This window comes from Pteropus alecto, unplaced genomic scaffold, assembly GCF_000325575.1.
Source record: "Pteropus alecto unplaced genomic scaffold, ASM32557v1 scaffold101, whole genome shotgun sequence".
NCBI classification, from domain to species: domain Eukaryota; kingdom Metazoa; phylum Chordata; class Mammalia; order Chiroptera; family Pteropodidae; genus Pteropus; species Pteropus alecto.
In genome coordinates this window covers 15,701,516-15,712,807 of record NW_006432945.1, presented here as the reverse complement: position 1 = coordinate 15,712,807, position 11,292 = coordinate 15,701,516, and the positions used below count along the sequence as shown (strand labels likewise).

The 11,292-nt window shown below is 44.3% G+C and overlaps 1 protein-coding gene across 1 annotated transcript in view; it reads left to right on the top strand.

Annotated features, from left to right (window-relative positions):
- Nucleotides 1-4,777: 4,777 nt before the first annotated feature.
- MROH9 (maestro heat like repeat family member 9) overlaps nt 4,778-11,292 on the top strand; it is a 33,594-nt gene continuing 27,079 nt past the window's right edge. Inside the window, exons 1-6 of the mRNA XM_015586142.1 lie at nt 4,778-4,890; nt 5,104-5,242; nt 5,377-5,456; nt 8,235-8,367; nt 8,956-9,042; nt 10,923-11,027. Coding sequence (XP_015441628.1) covers nt 4,778-4,890; nt 5,104-5,242; nt 5,377-5,456; nt 8,235-8,367; nt 8,956-9,042; nt 10,923-11,027 — 657 coding nt within the window. The remainder of the gene's footprint in view (nt 4,891-5,103; nt 5,243-5,376; nt 5,457-8,234; nt 8,368-8,955; nt 9,043-10,922; nt 11,028-11,292) is intronic.

Below are 11,292 nucleotides of genomic sequence, written 5' to 3'. Positions count from 1 at the left end.
AATTTAAAAGACGTTCCTATTCTTTTTGAAGTAAGTGATTCGAATTATTGAAGTAAACAATTCAAAATTAATGTAGCCTTTTCCTTTCTGATCTTAATATATTTCATTTCTTTCCATTTTCTAATGATAGTGGATGGGCTGCCCAGAACCGGTAAAGGGCAGCAGCAGCCGTGGTCACCTTCGTCGTGTTCTTTTAGGAGAATGCTTCTGCGTCTTTCTTTACTACCTCTGGACCTGGCTTTTGTATTTCTACATCACATTTAGAAATTAACCCCATATCTGTCCTATTAAGAATTATTATCAAGAAAATAGATTCAAAACTGTCAGATTTTTTTTGCCTCGATAAAAATTATGTGAATGTTTTTGTTAAGCAATTAATGTTAAGAATTTTATTGTAAGTTTCCTTTCATTGAACTATCCTTGTGTGTTTGGAGTAAAGACCATTTGGTTATAGTTCATTACTCTTTTAGGGTGGTTCTGAATCCTGTTTGCTAATCTTTTTGTTAAGTGCTGTTCAGTAATATTCACAACGAATTTGAAGTTTTAGTGTGTGTGTGTGTGTGTGTGTGTGTGTGTGTGTGTGTGTGTGTGTGACTTTGCCATCAAGGTCATACTAGCTTCAGATTTCAGCATACGTCCCGCTCGGTGATAAGAGAGATTAAGTGTCTTCCCTTTTAACTAGTCTCCTCCTTCTCTCTGACCAGCTAAGAGTCTCCATCGCCTGCGGTCCAGTGTGCAATGATACCACATGGTAAGTCATATTCTTTAAGGACATTAATGTAACTGAAATCTCTTGGGGGTGGGGGGGAGGCCCAATTTGTTCATTCTCTCCATTACGAGGCTATCGTAATTAATGTTTAAATACATATGCGTAGGTGAAAGTAAAATAAATAAATGAATAAATAAATGGCAGTTTGGTTGAAAACCGTTTTTAGCTTTCCCCCTGCAGAGTCATGTTCTCGCTCACCCTCGCGTGCCCCGGGGAACGAACTTCAGCGCAACCTGAGAAGGATGAAGGTTTTGACGCGTCCCGCTCACAGGGGTACAGGGGTTGGCCCACCCAGCCCCTGACTGGACTGCTATGCAGCCGCATACCCTTCCCAGCAAACTTTGTCAGAAGTGATAGCCTGCAGAAAGATGACGTACCATGCTGTGGGCAGACCAAAAACATATATATATATATACACACATATACATATACACACACACACACACACACACATACATATATGTATATATATATATTGCATTGTGTTTACCACCCAAACACTGTATTTTTCATATATATATTTTCCCAGTATACAGCCATAACCCCAGAGAAATAAAAATGGGGGAACTGTGAGAGGGGAAACCCCTTTCCCCTTCCAATAACACTAAAAGTAGCTCAAGCTCACAGAGCATTAATAACGTGTTAGGCATGCTCCAAGCAGTTTAAATGGATAACTCATTTAATCCTCACAGCAGCCCTATAGGGTAAGGACTACTATTATCCCCACTTGACAAAACAGGAAACTGAGACAGGAGGTGACCTTCCCAAGGTCACACAGAACTACCAAGTGGCAGAGATAGGATACACACTTCTAAAGTCTGGTTCCAGCGTCACCAATCTAAGCACCAAGCTCTACTATGCCAACCCTTAAACCAAGAATCTTGCATGTCCTGGCGATGGAGGAAGACCTATAAATAAATTAGGAGGTTGAAGATTTTTAAAGAACAGGATTCGATATGAATAATAATGGTGAAGCTGTTATAATAACCAAAAGAGATGAAAAATTCATGGAATCAGAACCAAGACGGGAGACGAGTATCTAGGAGGGAATCTAGGCTGGGAGGCCGGCAAAGAAAGGAGGGACAGAGCAGAGTGGCAGCAGTTACAGGAAAACGCAGCACCATTTTCCAGGCTCCTCGACACTGCTGTGTCTGGAGGTTGTATCTCTGGCAGATGCGCAGGAAACCAGCCACCGTCGCAGACTCTGGGGCGGGAAGGAGCATACGGGGCAGGAGACAGTGGGGAGACGAGACTTTGTCCACTGTGCACCGTTTTTACTGTGCTGCGCATGTGCGTGCACCACTTTTTAAAATGTTTAAGTAAATAGGGTGGAATGCTTTAAGAGTTCGTTCTAAGTTTCATCGCTGGGTCAAGTTAGGGACTAGGACCCAAATGTGCAATATGAGAAAAGTGAAAACTAGAAGAACCACAAGAAAAAGAGTGCGCAGTTCCAGGGGCTTCTGCAGGGTGGCAAGTAAGTTAACTAGCTTTGGGAGTGGTGGGTGAATTTATTCGGGGAGTAGACCTCGGCTCTCTCAACGTCTGGCCTTGGCAAGGCTGGGAGGGGCATGAGAGCCTCAGAACAGCGAAGCCGGCCTCAGTGAGACGCCGGCACAGACAGGAGGCCCAAGAACTGAGGGCGCTGGATGTGCAGGCCCCCGATCCAGATGGCCCGTGTCTCTGCACTTTTTGATGTTTTGCTGTTGTCAGAGCAAGGAGATAGTCTGCAGGTGGAGGAAAAGGGGCAGACTCACGTCACACCCTAGAGGACCAAGGTCAAGGCTCCCTTTGAGCTTTCCCAGAATTGTCTGGGAATTAACTACAAAAGAGTTCAGATCCCTTCAGAATACTGGGTATTATGATAATCCCTCTCCCCTGCCACCCTGCTAAGGTGGCCTCAGAAGCACACATTGTATGTATGTGATTTGAAACATCTGAAATTTAAAGAGCTAGTCAAATTGGCATGACTCCAATTTTTCTGGCCCCAAATGACAACAGATATTGAACAAAAATGTCAACGATGTAAGATGTATGTATATATAGCAGATGGTCAGCTTAGAGAAGAAAGCCTAAAAATAACCACAGAAGCTTAAGGCCCACCTGACTGGTCCTGGAGCCCAGGTTATGAAACATGTCACCAAGTAAGAGTTCCAGGATTATGACCATTTTATCATTTCCCGTGGGTTTCAAAGGCAGGTCCATCATGATTAGGAGTAATTGATTCATGAGATAAAAGGGAACTTAGCCACAGAGCAGAAGTTAAAGCCAGAGTGACAATCACAGCCCCACCAGAGGAGGCACTGGAGAATTTCTGGGAACACTGGTGAACATGTTACCCATTCAGAACAATAATAAAAAGCCTAACTGGGGAAAGCAGGTGAAATTTCTGGCTAATTCTTATAACTTCCTAGAATGACGCCCCTGGCAGCTGCTCAATCCTTATTGCTCCTCAACGTGGCTTTTTGCCTTAAACATCAGCGGTGACATGGCACAGGGAAAAAGCACACCATGACATGGACGGGATATGCTGTTAATCAGGGAACCGCCACGAGATGTGACGTCACAGTAACACGGGCAGAACAACCTGGTGATGGAGCCGCAGCGACGATCTGGCTAAGGGATGGGAGGCAGAGGGCCATGTGACCACAGAGCAAGGAAATGACAATTTACCGCCATGCCAGCGAACTCTGGGACTGAATGAAAATAGTTCACCTAAAAAGTGCTTCTCACCGGCTGCATGTCAGAATCACCGGGGCGGGGGGGGGGGGGCGTTTTGTTTATTAACGCTGATGTCTGGTCGTGAACACAAACCTGTTAAATTCAAATCGCTGGAGGGGTGCCCGGGGATCCAAGCCAGCATTTTCCAGCCCCTAGACGTACTGCCCACGTCGAGCCTGTGATTAGATTCTAAGTGTCGTGCACTGACCTCCGAGGACGCGAGGCCCAGTCAGGACCTGCCCCGTGAGGAAAGCTCCAGCCGAGGCCACAGTCCCAGGGAAGTTGCTTGTGTAGACAGACTGTGCAGTTAGTCACTGCCAGAGAACTGAACGAAAACGGTCATGAGGACAAACATGTCTTATTTCAAAACAGACAAAGCACCATTACAGTGAGAGTCGCCTGTCACAGCAGGTTTTATGTCCTATAAGCAATAACAACGTGCCTTATACTAACAAGCAACACAGCAAAGACTTATTCTCTCACGATTAGAATCATGTTTGACGTCGCTCAGAACCAATGGTGGGCACAAATACAAACATCCGAGAGAAGCGAGCGAGTGCTCTGCACTCAGTCTGAGCACTGCCCAGGGAGGGGACACTAGATGACACTCGACATGCTGTGTCCTGGGAAGGCCATGGCAGGGTGCTTACGCCTAGCGAGAAAACACCGTCTTTGAGTTCGGACCTCCAGTCAGGAAGCTTATCTGACTACCTTAGTCAGTTCGAGCTGGTTTAACGAGACGCCCCAGACCAGGTGGCTTAAACGACGGAGAATCATTTCCCATAGTCCTGAGCGGCCCAGGGCCAGAGCACAGGAGATGCACGTCCGGTGAGAGGCCGCCCACTCCTGCTTTTCAGACAGTCTTCTCCTTGCATCTGCATATGGCAGAGGGAGACTGAAAGCAAGCTCTCTGGGGTCTCCTCTTATAAAGGCGCTAATCCCATTAAGGGGGTCCCACCCCCATGACCTCATCTAACTCGAACCACCTCCAAAGGCCCCACCTCCTCACGCCATCACGCCAGGCATTAGCGTTTCAACATGTAAATTTCGAGAGGACATAACCACGCAGCCCATAACAGGGATCCGATGGACAGGCGTCTGGCCCTAGCCCATCGGGGGTGGCCGCCACATCCCACAGAGGCAGCGCAAAGAGGCCACAGGGCATGCAAGGCTGGAGTCAGAGGACCGGCACGGAGCAAACAGAGGAGGGCCTTTCAGGGTGACGAGTCATCAGGGGCGGGCTCCGCCTACGCAGTAGAGGACATAAGTCCCCTCAGACATATCGTCATCATGCAGCAGCACCTAGAAGAGGACTTTGAGCTACTTCAGAAGTATAGAGCGAGAATGTCCATAAACAGCGCTCACGGCCGTGATACAAGAAAACGACTTTGCAACAGGCTCGCGTGAGCAAAGCGGGGTGCACGGGAGAAGGGAGCTGCTGTCCCATCGGGCTTTCTCGCGGTCTCCTGTCTCTCCAGTGGAGCACCGGGAGCTCTCCGTGGAATCTCACCGACCCTCACGGACGAGTTTCAACCGTTTCGTTCCACAGCTGTGCATTGACCTGCACGTGGTTCTCCTTCTGTCGCCCATGGCTTAGACTTCCGTCCCCCTGCCAGCATCGTCAGAGGCAGACGCCACCCTGAGCAGATCGCACCTAACGGTTCTGCGGTGGAAAGCGTGCCTCACGAAACCGGGTCTGCAAATGCGAATTCGATAAGCACACTGGTTGCCTGTAAAAGGCCCGCATTCGGTATCGTGGGTGTCATTACAGTTTGGTCTCAAAACTTCTATGAACTCTTGGGCTTATGTTCCAGCCCAGGATGGGAGACCTACACATGACGTGATGAGTCCGTTATCACTGATTTTTCTCTTTTTCCTGGTACTTCCAGGAGCCTGTGGCCACCAGGCTTTGGGATGCCTACGCGAGCCTCTTAAGTAATCAAGCCATGATCCTGGCCATGAATTCCAGGTACCGTAAACTGCAATTCTCTCTTATTTCACTGATTGAACATCTTTAAAATGTAACAGAGGAAAATCACAACGGCGAAAAATTAAAAATGACTCAGAATTCCACCATCCTAACTCAGCAACTGTTCTTTCTCTCTTTCTCATGTTCTTTCCCAGTCTTTCTGTGTTCCATGGATAGGCAGATCATGAGTGCAGAATCATAAGCAGACCGTGCACTCAATTTTCTGTAATACTTTTCATTTGGGCATTTTGTCTTAGGTTTTTGTTCTTCCATACAGTCATACTTCCATTTCAATATAGTATAATATTCTCACATTAAAAATTTTCTGCATTATATTTTCCAATATTACGACAATCATCTTTGTACGTAAAAGACTGTATCTTCTCTACCATACGCCTTTGAAATATCTGAGAGTGAGGCCATCGATGTAGATGATGGGCCACCGTGTACAGGGCCTGCTCCTGCGAATTCTGATTGGTCGACAGTGTATGTCCACCGGGACCGTCGCTGAGGCCTCGCTTCTGCAGGCTGCCCCCGCCGATGACCCAGCATGGCGGGACGAGCACTCCAGTGGGCGACTGGGCTTAAGGAGCCTCCATCGGCCTGGCGAAACCCTCCTTGGCCCTTCCGGCCACTCCAGGCCCTTCCTCCCTTCGCGTCTTCTCTGGTTTCTCTGCATCCCGTTCTGAGAGCTGCTTCCCCGGAACCCGAACTAGTAAAAATAGGATGAACCTTCTTAGAGCTTTTAGCATGTACTGTCAGTTTGTGGTCCAGAAGACCTGCACCGAGGAGTGATAAGCTTAGTGCATTATTTTTCTGCCATTTTAAGTGAGAAAAACTCTTGATAGCATTCAAGTATTTCTGAGTCCTTTGAATCTTATAAATTTAAAAATAGATTTCTCATTGCGATGATAGAATGAAACATACATCCTTTCATATTTAGAACTTTCTATGGTGAAGCATATGATAAATATGTGTCAGCATTCCATGATTATCTGAAAATATAATCCTCGTGATCTCAGTTAATACAATTTATTATATATATAAGAATACTTCCTTATTAGTTATATTAAAGGTCTCTTCTTTTGCAGAATTTTTATTTTTACCTACCACATGCAGAAAACCAAATGCTTAATCTTTCTACTGTTTCTATTTCTTGTATCTTTAATAATTTCTATTTTCCTCGTATCTTTAATAATTGAATAACATATATTTTAAAAATTATACCTAACAATTTATAAATTTTATTTCTATGTGATTCTGGATATTTCACATTATAAATTATGTCTTTTATTATTTTATAAGAATTGTATACATCTCTCTTAATACTCTTTGATTTGAATTAAACATAGTGTCATATTAATATGGCCCCCTGATTTGTTTCTGATCATATTTAATATAATTTCCCATGCTCTCATTAGGAGGCATCTACTTTCTTTTATTCAATTGTGATTCTTGAAATTATGCTTGTAAAAATATATACTGCCTTTTTTTATTGATCTTATCTAAAACTTGCTGTTTCATAAAAAAAAAATTCCCAAGTAATATTTTTAGTATATCTGTTCTACTTCTCGCTTCAATCTTTGAAGCAAACATGTAGCTCAAAAATTTAACAAAAGCAAACTCGTACAGTAATTTAATGAGGAATGTTTTTCTTCTCAAACTCCTTTCTATACCACCTGGTTGCACATTCTAGAATAAAAGGAAATGCTTACACTAAAACATCACTTGTTGTAACACACGTTAGTAACTTAACAACGTCTCATTTGAAAACCAATTACACGTAGACCAAAAAAATGTGTACTTGCCGACAGTTGCCCACGCTCACACATAGATGTGCACGTGGCTTTCTTCTTTAGTGTTATCAGTGTCTGACTCTCAGCCTTCTTCACATTTAACATTTGAGACACTATTTTCTATTTCATCAAAATCTTAATTTTGCATTTTCCTAAACCAGATCATATATCCCTAGAAGTTAAACACCTTCTTCTAAAAAACTCTACTAGAAACTTTTGATAGATACTTGTTCAGAGTCTGATAATCTAGTAGAGCCCATGAATAAGTCCAACCCATCTTCACAAGATCTGGAAACTACCTAATGTGACCCAAGAGATTCTCTTTTAAACAGTGGCTCCTCAGACATTTAGAGTGTCTTGTTCAGTAGAGAAAAGAGATTCTGAGTCCAGCAGTGGATTTCCTACCTTACCATCTATATCACCATCTCTTCAAAAAGTAAAGAATTATTTTCACCTCAAAAAAATCAGGAAGGACTGGTATTCAGATCACACACGTACCAAATGAAAAACAACCGTGTCACAACTTACTTTTCTAGCTGCTCGCCGATGGGCACATTTCTGTTGCCATCAGTTGGAAGATGCATTGCAATTCGGATATATTAAAACGTGAGAAACATCATATCATGGATTAGAGAAAACTGTGGCAGTAATATATTTCAACCACCTAAAGCTCAGCATAGCTTCATGGCCTTGGCTGAGAACATAACCACTCTTTACATTACTATGTCTATGGAGGAAAAAAAGTCCGATTTCCAAATAACTAATTACGAGTGATTTGTTTGCCAATAAAAAAAAATCATTCCTTTACATTGAAAGCTTCATTGTCAGTTTTATGAGACTATTTAAAACCCACGCATTATATAAAGCCAAAAGCTGGGCTTCCTTTTCTAGTACGATCTCTCTTAGCACTAAGAAAAAGCCACTAAAGTGAGGTTAGGTTTGTTCTCTCCTCAATGTAATAACTGCACATTTTTCTTGCCAGCTTTGTGGATCCCTTGCTGCAGTTTGAAGCTCAGTTGACCATGATAGAGTCGTCCTTTAAAAAGACATTTTCTATACCGAGTTTTGACAAATTGAGAGAAATAAGCAGCCGCAACAACAACAAGGACCTGGAGGTAGGATTTTGCTTCCCGCCATCACGGCGGGACATCAGGATGCACCACAGTCGTCCTCAGAAACGTCTCTCCAGGCAGGTCGCAAACTCTGTGGTGTTCTCCTCGCTCTCTTGGGAGTTAAGGTGGACGCACAGTACTTCCCAGCGCTCATCTCTACCCTTGGGCTCTGTATGAATGCAACGACCCATGGGATTTAATGGACTGTACTGGTTTTATAGGAACAAATAAAGGGGTGAATGGATTTTTGCTTAATTGGTTTAGCGAGGACGAGGAGTTTACTGGCAGGAGCTGCAAAGAGGGAATGTGAGCAGGGAGAGGTGGACGCAGGGAGAGTCCCAGAGTGACACCGGCAGCATGCGTGGTCCCTGACTCCTCTGCACAGCTCCGCAGAGCATGGGCCCCGTAAGGTGCAGGAGCGACGTGTGGCCAGGGGCACCGGGCGAGGTCTCTGCACAGCTACAGCTCGTCCTTCCTACCTTCGGTTTATGGGTGAGAACTTAAGATGCCAGGATGCAAAACGATAGACATTGGATAAAATTTGATGTAAGGCTGGCTGGCTGACTGGTTATGTGGCTCCTTGTTTTTCAGAATTTACACCAAAATATTTTAAACGTGTATGAGGACACTCTTCTGATCTTGGTGTCTAAAGACCTGTACAAACTGCAAATCTTAAAGGTAAAGGGAAAATGAGAAATATCGTTTTCTTGCCATACCTCTAAAAAGCTGACCGTGTTTCACGGATTATTTCCCCTTTGCCATGCTTGTTTCTCCTTCCAATATCTCAGGGCTGAAGAAAATGTTTTCTTGTCAAGGAGTGTGATTATCCCCCAAAGGAAATCACTTCCCTTTATTTGAATTAGAGAGATAGACTTTTAAGAAGTTAATTTTGGGAGGATGACATCAACACACATTTGAGAAGCCGAGTATTAGGTGGCAATGTAAGAGCGAACCCATCATGGGCAGCAGAGAAGCGGGGGACTGGCCTACATGGCCTTCGGGCCCACGTAAAATGAACCGCACTGGGACGGTGTCTATACGCATGTCCTTCCCTGACAACTCCGGGGCTAGGGAATCCCCTGAGCATCCCATCTCCATGGATACCCCGGGGTCAGAGGAAGGCCAAACAGCCATCCCAAACCTCAGTTTCTCATCCAAGCCCTCACTGTGTTTTCAATGGCCCAGCCAGGGACAGAAGACTGCTCTGGATGTCTCGAGATCTTTAATTTTGCATTCATAATGTGATGGCATCGGGTGACAGCTGTCTGGCAATTCTGGAAAACCAGACTGACTTACTCTACCAGGAGCATCCATGTGGGTTGTCCAAATCATAAAATACATCCAAGTAAAGAAGCCAAATTGGTATCTACGAGGACAAGAAGGAATGTGAAGGAAAATGAAACATCGTGAGCTCGTTTGTGCCTAATTCGAGTCAAGTGTTTTCTGTGCACTTAAAAAATTTTAATTTTACAACCTTTTAAAGTAGTTAACATCGCCTCATGGATACGAGCCACTCCCCACGCATGCTTTGAGCGGTTGGTCTACGTCAGGCACTTAATACCTGGGTTATCGCACTTACCCCATAAGATAACCCTATGAGGAAGCAACTGTCATCGCTCCCATTTTGCAGATGAGGAAATGGTGGCAGAGAGAGTGACAGTCACATGTTTCGTGCTAGGGAGTGGAGAAGCTGCTCTGATTCGGGAGTCTGTTACTTAACCGTCTTGCCATGTCTAGAAACGCTCCTGATTCTCAAAAAGAGCTGAACCTCCCTCCTGGAAAAGGCAGAAGCTGACCGCCCTGAGATTTATGGACTCCTCAGCCCAAGGATGTGGGCTTCAGAACAGTTTCACACAATGGCAGCACTTGAAGGAAAAGGGGTTCGGCCGACCACTGGCCTAAGTACTGTGCCTGAAGAAGTCTGTTAACGGCGGTTGGCACGTGGGAATCACACAGTTTTCTTCCCTTCCCAAGGTCGTATCTGAGGATCTAGGACAGACAGACAGACGTTACAGCAAGGCAGACCGGAATCAAAAGCAGCAAGAATTTTCTAACCAAGCTGCCTACAGGAATGCACTCTGCAACCATGAGCCAGAACACGTCTGGGTGGTGAATCTGGAAAGAAAATTCTGGGATAAGATGACATTTCAGGATCGGATAACATTTTAACGTGGTTTTTTTTTTTAGCTGAAAATCAGATCCTGTGATTTTTAAAAGAAGAAAGAATATGTATTTTGAAAGACAAAAAGGAGGAGAAGCAGCCGGTGATGCCCTCCTAGTCACATGTTAAACTCTCTACGCTGCCTGGCAACATGACTGTCACAGTGGATATTAATAAACACCTGTTGGAGCAATGAAATAAAACCCAGGGCTACCAACCACAGCAGATGAAGGAGTATACTATACTAGTAGACAGGTGTACTAGCTGGTTAGTGTGTGTTTTTCAAATAAATGTAAGTTGGGTGTGAAATAATCAGAAGACAGTGGTGCCCCTCGACTTGGGGACGTTTCCGCTGTCTGTGGAAATGAAAACACTATAACTCTTGTGTTTTCAACAGGAAATGGCCGTGTGGATGAGTGAAGATACTTTCTATCTGCAGGAGAGAGTCCTGGTGATCATCACCAGGGTACTAAGCTTTGCATCCAGGAAAGCCAAAGGATTCGTAAGTCACAGAATGCTATTAGGCCACCTGCTTCCGAAAACTACATTTCTGTATTTCTTTACTAAAGCCACATCCTATTTACATCTGGTCCTGCAAGTTGCTTTTTGCACTGAACAGTATGTCCAAAGATATTTTCATAGATTTATTTCATTCTTTTAACCACAGTATATACTCCATAATTTTAATATAGTCTACTTACTGTTCTTCAGCTGATGGGCATTTCAAATGAATATTTTGGTATATTTTGGGGTTTTTTTCTACTTCC